The sequence below is a fragment of the Bombina bombina genome, chromosome 3 (genome assembly GCF_027579735.1).
Source record: "Bombina bombina isolate aBomBom1 chromosome 3, aBomBom1.pri, whole genome shotgun sequence".
Taxonomy (NCBI): domain Eukaryota; kingdom Metazoa; phylum Chordata; class Amphibia; order Anura; family Bombinatoridae; genus Bombina; species Bombina bombina.
In genome coordinates, this window is record NC_069501.1 from 64,591,320 (window position 1) to 64,608,833 (window position 17,514).

The following is a 17,514-nucleotide window of genomic DNA, read 5'->3' on the forward strand; positions in this document are numbered from 1 at the left end:
TTTCATTTTTTTATTTTGTGTAATGTTAGATTTTTTTATTTTGTGTAATGTTAGATTTTTTTTTTTTCTGTTATGTTAGACTTTTTATATTCTATAATTTTAGATTAGTTTAAACTTATTTTTCTTTACTTTTAAAGTAATGTTAGTTTTTTTATTTTAATTGTAATTTAGGATTATTTTAATTTATGTAATGGGATTAATTTAGGGGGTGTTAGATTAGGGGGCTAAGTGATTAGTTATTTGCGTTGCGTGGTTTGGAGGTTTAGGGGTTAATAGATTTATTATGTTAATTGCAATGTGGATTAATAGATGTATTAGGTAGTTTGCGATGTTGGGGTTGGCGGATTTAGGGGGTAATACTTTTATTCGGTAGTAATACTTATTGCGGGCGGTTAGTTTTTTATTTATGCTTATTGCGGGCGGTTAGTTTAGTTTTTTTAATACTTATTGTGGGCAGTTAGTTTTTTTTTTGTAATGCTCCGTTTGCCTTCGCTGCATCCTGAAAATGGTGGATTCTTTCACCACCCTGTCATTTTCGGAATCCACCTGGATGCAGCTTCACTGCATCCAGGTGAATTCTTTTGGCTGTGTGCGCAGCCAACATTCTTTTGGCTGCCTCGCGCAACCAACATTCTTTTGAGGATGCGTGCGCAACTGCCGATGGCGACGTTACAAACGCGATTATAGTATAGATGTCTATATATGTGTACATATGTTTGTATGTGTTGATTTGTGTATATATGTTTGTAAATACATATACACACATATAACTCCATAAATGTACACGCATATAAATATATAAATATATGTTTATATGTGTGCCTGCCTTTTTTTACTTTCAACTTGTAATACGATAAACCCCTTTTTTGCTTGCATGTAACTGTTAGCTCGGCACTCGTAATCTGGCCTTAATGTGTACTCAATGGTTTATTTTACCTGCAGTGGGGTATTTCATTCTTTGCAAACAGCTCATTTACCTTTATTGTGTTATATGAAATAAGTAATGTTGCCCGTTCTCCTAGTTGAGGTAGCAGTGAGTGAGAGATTTTGTATCTGAAAAAGCTGGTTATGTTAAAGGGACAGTCAACACCAGAATTTTTATTGTTTTAAAAGATAGATAATCCCTTAATTACCCATTCCCCAGTTTTGCATAACCAACGCTGTTATATTAATACACCTTTTACCTCTGTAATTACCTTGTATCTAAGTCTCTGCAGACTGCCCCCTTTATTTCAGTTCTTTTGACAGACTTGCATTTTAGCCAATCAGTGTTGACTCCTCGGTAAATTCGCTTGCATGAGCTCAACGTTAACTATATGAAACACATGAACTAATGCCCTCTAGTGGTGAAAAACTGTCAAAATGAATTTAGATTAGAGGCGGCCTTCAAGGTCTAAGAAATTAGCATATGAATCTCCTAGGTTTAGCTTTCAACTAAGAATACCAAGAGAACAAAGCATAATAGGTGATAAAAGTAAATTGGAAAGTTGTTTAAAATGACATGCCCGTTTTGAATCATGAAAGTTTTTTTTGGACTTGACTGTCCCTTTAATTCAACTACCCAGCCACAATTAGCATTTCTGTACCTAACAAAGATAACATTAAAGGGACATAACATTTTTGTTCATGATACAGAAAAAGCAAGCAATTTTAAAACATCTTTCCCATTTGCTTTATTCTAAAAATATCCTTTGTTTGTCAAGCATGTCTAAATATGCTCAGTAGCTGTTGATTGGTGGTTGCACAGATGCCTCTCATTATTGGCTCACCCATGTGCATTGCATTTTCTTCAACAAAGGATATCTAAAGAATTAAGCAAATTAGATAATAGACATAAATTGGAATGTTGTTTAAAATTGTATTCTGTACTTGAATCATAAAAGAAAATTTTTGGGTACTGTATCTGTCTGACAGAGAAGTGATTGCTACATCACGTGTATGCGGTTTACAGACCTGGTCTTCATGGAATGGGTCATCAGAGGGTTGGATTTTCAGAGTCTCCTCTTGTTGTGTCTTTACAGACTCCGTGTCAGGCTTATCCAGTTCCAGATCTTCTGTTTTCCCTAAAACTTTAATGGGCTCGTGCACACATTCCGCTGAAGTTACTCTCTCTGTTTTGATACCAAAATGTGACTCCTGATGTCCTGGTGGAAAATGCAGCGTCTCCAACAACACCTCCTGAAGCGTCAAAAGTGTGTCATCGCCAGAGGAATCTAAATGACAAAACAAGTGGTTCATTACATATTCTTTAACCTCACAAAATAAATACATTTAAAGGAGATACAGTAGATTTGCATAATAATCAAATGCACAATAAAAAGACAATGCAATAGCACTTAGGGCTAGATTTATTAAAGCTGAGGCGTACAGGGGCGCGTATACGCGCCGCTGTATGCCTCAGCTCGCCTGTGGCGGGGCGAAATTACCCACAGGTATTCGCCATTGCACACGAGCGCAATTTTGCGCTCGCGTGCAATCCCGCTCCCTGCCTGCGCACAGCCAATCAAGCGCGGGCAGGAGCTGTCAATCTCCTCGGTCTGACTAGACCGAGGAGATTGAATTTTGCCACCTTAGAGGTGGCGAAGAGGTTAGGGAAGCGGCGGTCTGGTGACCCCTGCTTGATAAATTACGGCGAGCAAGTTCTTGAGAGAACTTGCAGCCGTAGGGCTTTCATAAATCTAGCCCTTAGTCTGAACTTAAAGGGACAGTCTAGTCCAAAACAAACTTTCATTATTCAGATAGGACATGTAATTTTAAACAATTTTCTTCTATCACCAATTTTGCTTTGTTCTCTTGGTATTCTTAGTTGAAAGCTAAATCGAGGAGGTTCATATGCTAATTTCTAAGCACTTGAAGGCCGCCTCTTAACTCAGGGCATTTTGACAGTTTTTCACCACTAGTGGATGTCAGTTCATGTGTTTTTCATATAGATAAAACTGTGCTTATGCACGTGGAGTTCATATGAGCCAGCACTGATTGGCTACAATGCAAGTCTGTCAAAAGAACTGAAATAAGGGGGCAGTTTGCAGAGGCATAGATACAAGATAATCACAGAGGTAAAAAGTGTATTAATATAACTGTGTTGGTTATGCAAAACTAGGGAATGGGTAATAAAGGGATTATCTATCTTTAAAAACAATAAATATTCTGGTGTAGACTGTCCCTTTAAATTGAGTAGTAGAATTTTTTCTGACAAATTTCCACCACTTCTATATCATGTGACAGCCATCAGCCAATCACAAATACATATACGTATAGTCTGTGAATTATTGCACATGCTCAGTAGGAGCTGTTGAATTAAAAAAGTGTAAATATAAAAAGACTGCGCACATTTTGTTAATGGAAGTGAATTGGAAAGTTGTTTAGAATGGCTGCTCTAGCTTAATCATGACAGTTTAATTTTGACTTGAGTGTCCCTTTAATACTGAGGCAGGGTACACTTGTGCGAGTATTTCTTTATTTTTAACAGCAGAACTTAAAGATTTAAAGGGCCACTAAACCCAAAATCTTTCTTTCATGATTCAGATAAAACATACAAATTTAAACAACATTACAATTTACTTCTATTATTTATTTTGCTTAATTTTTTAGATATCCTTAGTTGAAGGAAAAGCAATGCACATGGGTGAGCCAATCACATGAGGTTTCTATGTGCAGCAACCAATCAGCAGCTACTGAGCATATCTAGATATGCTTTTCAGCAAAGAATATCAAGAGAATAAAACAAATTAGATAATAGAAGTAAATTAGAAAGATGTTTAAAATTGCATTCTCTATCTAAATCATAAAAGCAAAAATGTGGGTGTCATGTCCCTTTAAACTTTTCATCAAGACGAATAGTTGGTATTGTATCATGGAAAAATCCCATCTTCTTCCTTTCAATACCCAACCTGAAATACCTCACAGGTAAACCGACATTAATGTGTAAAAATAAAATGCTCTATTCATCAGAACAATTTATTTTTCACTATGTGTTAAATAACTATGAAGGGGTTAAAATATTGTTCATACGGTCAGGCACCTGTGGCTCTCCTCTGTTGTTGATGATCATAACATGGCCGGTGATTAAAGGATATGTAAGTATGCAAGCCCTGGTAGGCTTACTGGTTGTATCCTTCTCAGGAGTTGTAATGCACTCTATTTGAGCACACAACTTTATGTGTTTAACCTCTTTATCATGGTTTAAAATATAGGGAAAAAAGGGCATTTGTGTAAAAAAATATATATTTTATTGTTTGCGTGATCTCTCTCCATGCCAGTGTGTTTTAATAGCAAAATAAAACAAAATAAAATAAATATACACACACTGATACTATAAAGTTAGGTCCATAAATATTTGGATGTTTATAAAGCCGTTGTTATTTCATTTATGATTATCTTAGTTTGCCCAAATACTTCTGAACCCCTGAAAATGAGGGGGTGGGAGATTATGTTTGAAAATTGCTGTCATTCTTAAAGGGACAGTCAAGTCAAAAATAAACTTTCATGATTCAGATAGGGAATGCAATTTTAACAACTTTGCAATATACTTTTATCATCAAATTTGCTTTGTTCTCTTGGTATTCTTTGTTGAAGGCTAAACCTAGGTAGGCTCATATGCTAATTTCTAAGCCCTTGAAATCCGTCTCTTATTTCAGGGGATTTTGACAGTCTGTTTACAGCTAGAGGGCATTAGTTCATGTGTGCCATGTTGATAAACATTGTGCTCACGCCCATGTAGTTACCTAGGAGTCAGCACTTATTGGCTAAAATGCAAGTCTGTCAAAAGAACTGAAATAAGGGGGCAGTCTGCAGAGGCTTAGATACAAGGTAATCACAGAGGTAAGAAGTATATTAATATAACTGTGCTGGCTATGCAACACTAGAGAATGAGTAATAAAAGGGGATTATCTGTCTTTTTAGAAAATAAAAATTATGGAAAAGAATGTCCCTTAACTGTTCATACAATATTTTATTAAGCCTCTTAAATTAAAGCTGAAAATTGCACTTCAATCACATCTTCACTTTGAAACCATTGTGGTGGCGCCCAGAGAAAAATTACTTATGAACCTAATTGCATGTGTGACAATGTCCCTTTAACTACGCATAGATCACATACTGTAATGCAATATATACATATATATATTTACTGTATTTGTACATATATACTATTATGCAGAAAGTGATAACTTTACCATTGACATCCTCTGAGTCTATTCCTTTGTAGAATGATCTTTCTGGTTCCTTCATTTTGCTTTTTTCTTTAGAGTCAGTAGAATTAGCGCCTTCCTTGATTCTACCATTACTATTGGTATCTGTAACTATGGATTTGGCAGCTAAATCTGGTTCAAGCAAGGCCAGTTCCTCCAGACTTGAGAGAATATGGCGTTCTTTGGATGACCTGCAGGGGGTACTGTTGGTGCTAATAACAGCTGATACCCGCAGAGGCACAGACACTGCAAATGGCTCCGAAATGTTTAAGGCTTTTCTCTGGTGTCTGGGAGAAGCTTCCAAAGGAAATAGGCTGCCCGGAAAGTTAGACTTGTTTGATCCATCGCTGGATGTATAAAACAGCTTGCGTATCTTTGGAGAAGTCTGCTCGTTTTCCAGATCATCACCAACACGGAACACCTTCATCTGTTCTGGTGGTGCCTTCAGCTGTAAACTCTTGGGACTATCCGTTTCATGGTTGGATCCTGACCCACCTGTAGCGCCAAAAAATTCCTCTGTCTCCCATTCATTATCATGCTTCCGAAGGTCAAAAGTGCTGCCAGTTCCGGTGGTACGTGATTTCAACACTGGTATGAAGAAACCCCCAGTGCCTACTGATCTCTTAAAACGGCTCACTTTTTCATCCTCACCTAAGTAAAGACACGTATTATGAGAAACATTTATAAAGACCCAAGATGCAAAAGGATAATAAAACACAGTGCTGCTGCAAGTATATACCGTGAAGTTATCATTAAAAGGAACATTTTAAATAAAGGGTGCCAAACAATTTAATGAGAAATTTCATCTTATTTCTCTCCGAGAGTTGGCTAACAAATTATTGACCATTGCCAAATAGCTGCATAATGACCAATGCTTGATCAAGATAATTTTTTTTGGTGGAAAATAGGTGACATTGCTAATATCATTCTAAAGATAATGTTACAAGATTATTTCACAACATCTAGTTTTTAATAAAAAATATGTCATCCGGATAGTAAAATATGTGAAAAAATGACTTTTACAGTAAACAAATTATAAATACATAAAAACAAGATGTATTTTTATCAGAAATCTAAAATGCAGCTGAGTTGTAAGAAATATTCCTATGAAAAAAAACTAAATATGTCAGTGAGCTGCATAATATAATGAATGGATGAGTACAATAAAGTATAAACATATTTTTCTCGCTCTCTTATTTTAATCTATGTAAAACATTAGTAAGTTATATTTTTAGCTTCCATACAAATTCTGCACAAAGCTGAAGCTTCAGCGGTTTTTGATTTGACATAAAATATATACGTATGGTTTGAAGGTTAATTCTACCATAACTCAGGTCATCGTAGCTTGGAGCAATTTGTACAATCTGTGTTTAAACTCACGGTGACAAATTATCCACTTGTAGATAGCCCCAGTAAATCATTTTCAGCGTGGATAAATCATTACTGGCTAGGACTTGGATGAAGTACTTAAGTGGACAGTAAAGAGGCATTTCCAACACTGTTATACTGACCAGATGGCTTTTCTCATGTAACTAATAACCATTTTCTTAAATCTGCATTTATCCAGTTGTATACTCACCTTCTGCTGGCATAGAGCAAAGGGAATCCATGCTTTTAGCTGGGCGTATAGTAGCCTTCTCTGTGAGGGTAAAGGAACTGCATTAATACACACATACATGGATTATACATTTATAACTACACACAGTCAAATGGATGTTAAAGGGACAGTGAACATATTTACATAAGGCTATAGTCTGTGCCCATCAAAGGTTTGTTATGGGGCATTCACCTTTTATAAAGTTACTTTTCCCTAAGATATTGCCCCCCCCCAAACTGCTGCCGCTTCACCCTGCTCAATAAGGGGACAATTTGCTAACACCATGCACTTTAAAGGGACAGTAAAGTCAAAATTAAAGGGACAGTTTACTCCAAAAATATTATTGTTTAAAAAGATAGATAATCCCTTTATTACCCATTCCCCAGTTTTGTATAACCAACACAGTTATATTAATACACTTTTAACCTCTGTGATGAACTTGTTTCTAAGACTCTTGACAGCCCCTGATCACATGGCTATTTATTTACTGTCTATTGACTTGCATTTTAGCTAATGTTGCATTGTGCACAGCTCCATGGGAGAGAGCACAATGTTATCTATAATGGCAACACATGAATTAGCAGTGTATTATTGTGAGAAGCTAATAATAAAGCATGTGATAAGAGGCTGTCTGTAGTGGCTTAGAAACAGGCAGACATTTAGAGGTTTAAATGTTATAAAGTATATTAATATAACCATGTTGGTTATGCAAAGCTGGGTAATGATTAGTAAAGGGGGTATCAATCTTTTAAACAATAACAATTTTGGTGTTGACTGCCCCTTTAAATTTCATGACTCAGACAGAGCATGCAATTTTAAATAACTTTCCAATAACTTCCATTATAAAATTAGCTTTGTTCCCTTGGTATTTTTTGTAGAAGAGTAAACCTAGGTTGGTTGATATGAGCTCAAGAGTGAGCACTTGTCTTTAGCAGTCTATGGCAGCAGTATTTGCAACAATGTATAATATTGCTATAAACTCTGTTGCAAACACTGGTGCCAGATGGCTAAAGACACGTGCATGCTCCTGAACTTACCCTGGATTACTCTTTAACAAATGATGCCAAGAGAACTAAGCCAAATTGCTAATAGAAGTAAATTAGAAAGTTGCTTAAAATGACATGCTATATCCAATCCATTTACGTTTAATCCTGACGTTACTGTCCCTTTAAGGTAGTGTGTTCCTGTGCAGGCAAAATGTATTAACTGTAGTAGGATTTTCTACGTATGTGCGACCCTTATCTCTATGCAGCCAATGAATTTCTAATGCAAGGGAGCATGCTACATTAAAGTATAGGGCACGGGGGGTATGGCCTGATTGGCCAAAGAACATTATGACTGTACTTAGAAAAAAGTGCTTTTAAAGTCAGGCAGGCTGAGGACAGAGAAGAAGCAGTTTCAGGGGCCACTATCTGGGAATAAAATGAACATAAACTTAAGTATTATATAAAGTTTATATATACATTTACTGTCCCTTTAAACTCAAAATGCAGTTTTCAATACAACATTTAATTATATATAATAAAAAAAAGTTGCACTGCCCCGTTTGGCTGGAATGCATCTTCCACATTAAAAACTTGACCTTGCAAGATGCTATACAGTGATTAGTTGATATATGCAGGATTTAATTTATATTTGTCCCTTATTGGCCACAGCAAAAGGAGGTAAAATAAAAAACAATTAGAGCGGCTTCTTAAGAAGTTTGTTTGTGGACTGCAAAACTACCAAAAAGAATGTTTAAATACTTTTAATAGAGAATGAATACTAAATGAGATAGATGCAGTAAATCTGACATAAGCATTTAAAACAGATGCAGCAGTGATATTGAGGTGACTCTCAGGCCAATTAGAAGACTCTTAAAGAAATTAAAATCAGGACGTAAAAGAGGTTGGATCAGAATCTTTGCGGTATTTTGAGTTAAAAAGGTGAATTTTAGAGTTATCATATTCATTTATTTATAAAGTGCTACCAAATTCTGTAGTGCTGGGCACGTACACAATGACTAATTAATGGTTAAATAAAAATATTAAATATACCCACTTGTGGTTATTTCTACAGATTCGATTGTGTTTGCTGGTTATTCTTAAAAAGCTTGCTGCAGAGATTGGGACTTAGCCACTGGTTTATTGTTTTTTTTTTTGCGTTATATACTACCCCAATAGCTAGAATTAGGATAAATGGAACTTTATCTAATTCATTCCCCATAACAAATTTGCATGTGTTATTGAATTCCTTGCAACTAAAATTAGATCTGACTGCTCAATTAAAGGTCTGACTATTGGAACAACAGAACATAACATTTTACTATACGCAGATGACGTCCTACTCTTTGTAACAAACCCAGACACTGCCATCCATAAAATACTTATTGAATTTAGGTTAGTCTCATACTATAGTATTAATTACACAAAATCAGAAATTTTTAATGCAACATTGCCTCCTGAAATCATCCAACATATTATGGACACATGCCCCTTTAGATTACAAAAAAACAAATTAAAGTATTTAGGTATTTATTTAGCAAACTCTACTACTGAATTATTTAACTATAAATACTGTACATACCCCTATATAACAATATTGTTGCAGATTTATGAAGATAGCGATCCAAGCAAATCTCCTGGCTAGGCAGAATACATAGCATAAAAATGAATGTTCTACCACAAATTTTATATATCTTACAGGCATTACCCATTCCACTCACACCTACATATATACCAAACTTCCAAAAACAATTATTTTACTTCATATGGAACAAAAAACATGCTACAATAAATAAGAAAATAATGACACTACCTATACATTTAGGAGGCACGGGAGTTCCAAATTTACAAAAATATAGAACAGCTATATTTTTACAGAAAATTGTAGACTGGTTTCATAACATGGACTTAAAAATCTGTATAGAAATTGAGCATCACATAACAAAGTTGGAACATATGGGAGCGCAGTGCAGGACTACCAAAGCTAAAAACTTACTTTATAACACTGAAAATTAGATAATAAAAGAAACTTACGTTACATGGGAAAAAGCCAGAATTGAATTTCCCAATATCTCTTCTACATACTCACCACTCACCCCCATTATTGATAATCAAGAATTTCTCCCAGGCCATGGATACATAAAAAAAGCCTTACACAACACGCATAGAAGTATACAAATATTCTATTTGGCAACCAAATCAATCACATATTCACAACAAGAACTATCCGATAGAGGCTTTCCATTTTTCCAACAATGGTACCCATATTATCAACGTCACTCATATATATCCAGACACAATGACAAACTTAACCTATTAAGGCCCCAGACGAATTTCGAGAAGTTAAGCACACAAGATGAGACAGTGTCACATACTCTCTCACTCATCCACAATACTCTACAACAAACAACACATGGATATATTCCACCATTCTTGATCACAAAAGGAGTAGAACTAGATATTGAAATCCCACATGCAGAGTCACTTAAAATATTTTGTAATGTAAAATCTTCATCAATATCATGTAGAATTCTAGAAATGAAACACAAAATACTACATAGGTGGTATCTAACTCCCAGCAGACTTAAAAAAAATATACCCTACAGGAAAAAGGCATATGCTGGAGCTGTGAAAAAGAAATAGGAAACATGGCACACATGGTGGACTTGCCAGATGCTAACCCTATTCTACTATAGCAAGAGAAACAGCCCACATTTTAAATGAAACCATCCTCTTTTGAACCAAATATCTGGCTATTTCATGGTTTCCCTCACTCTACGCCATTAGAGCACAAGAAACTACTTACGTTATATGTAATGCAGCTAAGTACACAATAGTCAAAAAATGGAAATCAAATGCGATACCTACTATATACACTGTTTTAATTTGATGTACACATTAATTATGTGGATACTGTAATTACAATATGTTTAGTTTATGTTTTGTTATATTTATGTTTTGGAAAAAGAATACAAACAAAAGTCATGAATAAAATTTATATAATCATCTGTATTGACATTTATTTTTGTATGCTATACGAAGATTGTAATACATAATGTAAAAGGTTTTATTTGGTCAATAAAGAACAATTAAATAATAAAAAAAACCACTAAATATAATACAGATAAAAAAAAATTACAAATAAGAGGTTGGATCAGAATCTTCACGGTATCTTGAGTTAAAAATTGTGAAATTTAGAATTGTTTAAAATTTTCATTTATTTATAACGCACCACCAAATGTTGTAGCACTGGACACATAAAAAATGACAATGAATTAATGGTTAAAAAAAACTAAAAATAATACAGATACATGAAAAAAGCCAAAGAAAATGAATTAATAAAAAAGAAAGATGACCCTTGCTTTGATGTGATCCACAAATTGAAGTGGCGAGATTTAGTTAACAAATTAATGTGAGGGGTAAAAAGCAGCAGAAAAATTGTGATCAAAGCAGTGCTATGGAGTTTGGTGGCGCAACCTAAAAAACATAATTTATGTAAGAACATACCTGATAAATTTATTTCTTTCATATTGGCAAGAGTCCATGAGCTAGTGACGTATGGGATATACAATCCTACCAGGAGGGGCAAAGTTTCCCAAACCTCAAAATGCCTATAAATACACCCCTCACCACACCCACAATTCAGTTTAACGAATAGCCAAGTAGTGGGGTGATAAAGAAAGGAGTAAAAAGCAAAGGAATTTGGAAATAATTGTGCTTTATACAAAAAAATCATAACCACCATAAAAAGGGTGGGCCTCATGGACTCTTGCCAATATGTAAGTAATGAATTTATCAGGTAAGTTCTTACATAAATTATGTTTTCTTTCATGTAATTGGCAAGAGTCCATGAGCTAGTGACGTATGGGATATCAAATACCCAAGATGTGGAACTCCACGCAAGAGTCACTAGAGAGGGAGGGATAAAAATAAACAACAGCCACATGCTGAAAAATTAATCCACAACCCAAAATATAAGTTATTCTCATAAAGAAAAGAAAAGCTTAAAACATCAGCAGAAGAATCAAACTGAAAGAGCTGCCTGAAGAACTTTTCTACCAAAAACTGCTTCTGAAGAAGCAAATACATCAAAACGGTAGAATTTAGTAAATGTATGCAAAGAGGACCAAGTTGCCGTTTTGCAAATCTGATCAACTGAAGCTTCATTCTTAAAAGCCCACGAAGTGGAGACTGATCTAGTATAATGAGCTGTAATTCTCTGAGGCGAGGTCTGACCCGACTCTAAATAAGCTTGAAGAATCAAAAGCTTTAACCAAGAAGCCAAGGAAATAGCAGAAGCCTTCTGACCTTTCCTAGAACCAGAGAATATAACAAATAGACTAGAAGTCTTTTCTTTAGCTTCAACATAATATTTCAAAGCTCTCACCACATCCAGAATGTAAGGATTTTTCCAAAGAATTCTTAGGATTAGGACACAAGGAAGGGACAACAATTTCTCTACTAATGTTGTTAGAATTCACAACCTTAGGTAAGAACTTAAATGAAGTCTGCAAAACCGCCTTATCCTGATAAAAAATCAGAAAAGGAGATTCACAAGAAAGAGCAGAAAGCTCAGAAACTCTTCTAGCAGAAGAGATGGCCAAAAGGAACAACACTTTCCAAGAAAGTAGTTTAATGTCCAAAGAGTGCATAGGCTCAAATGGAGGAGCCTGTAACGCCCTCAAAACCAAATTAAGACTCCAAGGAGGAGAAATTGATTTAATGACAGGTTTAATACGAACTAAAGCCTGTACAAAACAGTGAATATCAGGAAGAATAGCAATCTTTCTGTGAAATAAAACAGAAAGAGCAAAGATTTGTCCTTTCAAAGTACTTGCAGACAAACCTTTATCCAAACCATCCTGAAGAAACTGTAAAATTCTAGGAATTCTAAAAGAATGCCAAGAGAATTTATGAGAAGAACACCATGAAATGTAAGTCTTCCAAACTCGATAATAAATCTTCCTAGAGACAGATTTACGAGCTTGTTACATCGTATTAATTACTGAGTCAGAGAAACCTCTATGACTTAGCACTAAGCGTTCAATTTCCATACCTTCAAATTTAATGATTTGAGATCCTGATGGAAAAACGGACCTTGAGACAGTAGGTCCGGCCTTAACGGATGTGGCCAAGGTTGGCAACTGGACATCCGAACACCTGTGGGGCCATGCTGGAGCCACCAGCAACACAAATGATTGTTCCATGATGATTTTGGAGATCACTCTTGGAAGAAGAACTAGAGGCGGGAAGATATAAGCAGGTTGATAACACCAAGGAAGTGTCAGCGCATCCACTGCTTCCGCCTGAGAATCCCTGGACCTGGACAGGTATCTGGGAAGTCTCATGTTTAGATGAGAAGCCATCAGATCTATTTCTGGAAGACCCCACATCTGAACAATCTGAGAAAACACATCCGGATGGAGAGACAACTCCCCTGGATGTAAAGTCTGACGGCTGAGATAATTCCCCTCCCAATTGTCTACACCTGGGATATGAACCGCAGAAATTAGACAGGAGCTGGATTCCGCCCAAACAAGTATCCAAAATACTTCTTTCATAGCTTGTGGACTGTGAGTCCCACCCTGATGATTGACATATGCCACTGTTGTAATATTGTCTGTCTGAAAACAAATGAACGTTTCCCTCTTCAACAGAGGCCAAAACTGAAGAGCTCTGAGAATTGCACAGAGTTCTAAAATATTGATTGGTAATCTCGCCTCTTGAGATTTCCAAACCCCTTGTGCTGTCAGAGCTCCCCAACCTGAAAGACTCACATCTGTTGTGATCACAGTCCAGGTTGGCCTAACAAAAGAGGCCCCTTGAACTAAACGCTGGTGATTTAACCACCACGCCAGAGAGTGTTGAACATTGGGATTTAAGGATATTAATTGTGATATCTTTGTATAATCCCGGCACCATTGATTCAGCATACAAAGCCGACATGCTGCAACCAATTTCAAACATCTCTTGTCTGTTAGAGACAGAGTCATGGACACTGAATCTATCTGGAAACCTAAAAAGGTGACCCTTGTCTGAGGAATCAAGAAACTTTTAGGTAAATTGAACCTCAAATCATGTTTTCTAAGAAACAACACTAGTTGATTCGTGTGAGATTCTGCAGAATGAGCTAGTACCAAGATATTGTCCAAATAAGGAAACACCGCAATACCCTGTTCTCTGATTACAGAGAGTAGGGCACCCAGAACCTTTGAAAAGATTCTTGGAGCTGTTGCTAGGCCAAATGAAAGAGCAACAAATTGGTAATGCTTGTCTAGAAAAGAGAATCTCAGGAACTGATAATGTTCTGGATGAATCGGAATATGAAGGTAAGCATCCTGCGTCTATTGTAAACATATAATGTCCTTGCTGAACAAAATGCAGAATAGTCCTTATAGTCACCATCTTGAAAGTTGGTACTCTTACATAACGATTGAAAATTTTCAGATCCAGAACTGGTCTGAATGAATAGATTTGAATAAAACCCCAGACCTTGTTCCTGAAAAGGAACCGGCATGATTACCCCTGAAACCTCCAGGTCTGAAACACACTTCAGGAAAGCCTGAGGTTTTACCGGGATGCATGAGAGAAAAACTCTTCTCACAGGAGGTCTTACTCTGAATCCTATTCGGTACCCCTGAGAGACAATGCTCTGAATCCATTGATTTTGGACAGAATTTGCCCAAACATCCTTGAAAAACCTTAATCTGCCCCCTACCAGCTGAGCTGGAATGAGGGCCGCACCTTCATGCGGACTTAGGGGCTGACTTTGGTTTCTTAAAAGGCTTGGATTTATTCCAATTTGAGGAAGGCTTCCAATTGGAAACAGTTTCCTTGGGGGAAGGATTAAGTTTTTGTTCTTTATTTTGATGAAAAGAACGAAAACGATTAGAACCCTTTAGATTTACCTTTAGGTTTTTTATCCTGAGGCAAAAAAACTCCCTTCCCCCCAGTAACAGTTGAAATAATAGAATCCAACTGAGAACCAAATAAATTATTACCTTGGAAAGAAAGAGATAGTAATCTAGACTTAGATGTCATATCAGCATTCCAAGATTTGAGCCACAAAGCTCTTCTAGCTAAAATAGCTAAAGACATGGATCTAACATCAATTTTGATAATATCAAAAATTGCATCACAAATAAAATGATTAGCATGTTGTAGTAAACGAACAATGCTATATAAATCAGAATCCAATTCTTGCTGCGCTAAATTCTCCAACCAAAAAGTTGAAGCAGCTGCAACATCAGCCAAAGAAATTGCAGGCCTAAGAAGATGACCTGAATATAAATAGGCTTTCCTTAGATAAGATTCAAGCTTCCTATCTAAAGGATCTTTAAAGGAAGTACTATCTTCCATAGGAATAGTGGTTCGTTTAGCAAGAGTAGAAATAGCCCCATCAACTTTGGGGATATTTTCCCAAAACTGTATTGAAATTGCTGGCAAAGGATACAATTTTTTAAACCTTGCAGAAAGATTAAAAGGAGTACCCGGCTTATTCCATTCCTTAGAAATCATATCAGAAATAGCATCAGGAATAGGAAAAACCTCTGGAGTAACCACAGGAGGTTTAAAAACAGAATTTAAACGTTTACTGGTTTTAATATCAAGAGGACTAGCTTCCTCAATATCCAAAGTAATTAACACTTCTTTTAACAAAGAATGCATATACTCCATTTTAAATAAATAAGTAGATTTGTCAGTGTCAATATCTGATGAAGGATCTTCTGAATCAGACAGATCCTCATCAGAGGTGGATAATTCATTATGTTGTCGGTCATTTGAAATTTCATCAACTTTATGAGAAGTTTTAAAAGACCTCTTACGCTTATTAGAAGGTGGAAATGCAGACAAAGCCTTCTGAATAGAATCAGTAACAAATTCTTTAAAATTCATAGGTATATCATGTACATTAGAAGTTGAAGGAACTGCAACCGGCAATGTACTATTACTGATGGACACACTATCTGCATGTAAAAGTTTATCATGGCAACTATTACAAATGACATTAGGAGAAATAATCTCCACAATTTTACAACAAATGCACTTAGCTTTGGTAAAACAGATGTCAGGCAGCAAAGTTCCAACAGATACTTCTGAGACAGGATCAGATTGAGACATCTTGCAGAATGTAAAAGAAAAAACAACATATAAAGCAAAATTATCAATTTCCTTATATGAGAGTTTCAGGAATGGGAAAAATGCAAATAGCATAGCCCTCTAACATAGAAAAAGGCAAGAGGCAAACAGCAATGGGGCAAATAAATAATGAAAAAAGTTTGGCGCCAAGTATGACACACAACGCAACTTAAAAAACTTTTTGGCGCCAACCATATCTGGAAATGACACACTCGCGTCACTAATGACGCAACCCTGTGTGAAACCTCTGCGTCAATTACGACGCCGGAAATGACGAACTTGCGTCAACGGACGTGCCTTTCGTGCCAAAAAATTCTCGCGCCAAGAATGACGCAATAAAGTGTAGCATTTGGCGCACCCGTGAGCCTAAGTCAGCCAGTAATTTGAAACAAAGTAGTCAATTGAAAAAGACTAAACCCCAGGTAAGAAAAATATTTCTTAATATTAACTTTCCCAAATATGAAACTGACAATCTGCAAAAGGAAATACATGAACCTGACTCATGGCAAATATAAGTACAATACATACATTTAGAACTTTATATAAATGCATAAAGTGCCAAAACCATAGCTGAGGTGTCTTAAGTAATACAAACATACTTACCCAAAGACACCCATCCACATATAGCAGATAGCCAAACCAGTACTGAAACAGTTATCAGTAGAGGTAATGTTATATATTAGAGTATATCGTCGATCTGAAAAGGGAGGTAGGAGATGAATCTCTACGACCGATAACAGAGAACCTATGACCCCCGTTAGGAAAATCAATGCATTCAATAGGTGATACTCTCACCGTCCCTCTGACATTCGCTGTACTCTGAGAGGAATCGGGCTTCAAAATGCTGAGAAGCGCATGTCAACGTAGAAATCTGAAGCACAAACTTACTTCACCACCTCCATAGGAGGCAAAGTTTGTAAAACTGTATTGTGGGTGTGGTGAGGGGTGTATTTATAGGCATTTTGAGGTTTGGGAAACTTTGCACCTCCTGGTAGGATTGTATATCCCATACGTCACTAGCTCATGGACTCTTGCTAATTACATGAAATAAATAAATAATAATGGAGAGGATTTAGGATAATATAGTTACAGTATGATGACGTTGAAACAGTAAAAGTTCCATCTTTGACCTATTGACTTTGAGGTAGTGGGAGACCATTTGGAAAAGGCTGCAGGAGAGACATTCAGTGACATGATTTGAGCATGTAATATAAAACAACTTTGCAATTTACGTATGTTACCTAATTTTCTTTGTTCTCTTGGTATCCTTTGTTGAAAAATTATACCTAAGTAGGCTCAGGAGCTACTGATTGGTGGTTGGACATATAAGTCTCATGTTATTGGCTTAACAGATATGTTCAGATAGCGCCCAGTAGCGTACTGCTACTTCTTCAACAAAGGAAACCAAGAGAATCAAGCAAATTATATAATAGAAATAAAATGGAAAGTTGTTTAAAATTGAATCTCTATCTGAATCATAAAATAAAAATATTTCATATCAGGTCCCTTTAATATATAAAACTTCCTGTCTAAAAAAATATACATGGCTGGCTCTTCTGTATTGAGTGGTGCCTAAATTTCACATAAGTCTGTAAATTCCTGAGTT

At 36.1% G+C, this 17,514-nt stretch overlaps 1 protein-coding gene across 1 annotated transcript in view; it reads right to left on the reverse strand.

The window, feature by feature from the left end:
• ARHGAP31 (Rho GTPase activating protein 31) overlaps positions 1–17,514 on the reverse strand; it is a 529,752-nt gene that overhangs the window by 10,569 nt on the left and 501,669 nt on the right. The window contains exons 9-11 of the mRNA XM_053705847.1: positions 6,769–6,828; positions 5,175–5,840; positions 1,954–2,213 (exon numbers count right to left, since the gene is read on the reverse strand). Of these exons, the coding sequence (XP_053561822.1) occupies positions 1,954–2,213; positions 5,175–5,840; positions 6,769–6,828 (986 nt within the window). The remainder of the gene's footprint in view (positions 1–1,953; positions 2,214–5,174; positions 5,841–6,768; positions 6,829–17,514) is intronic.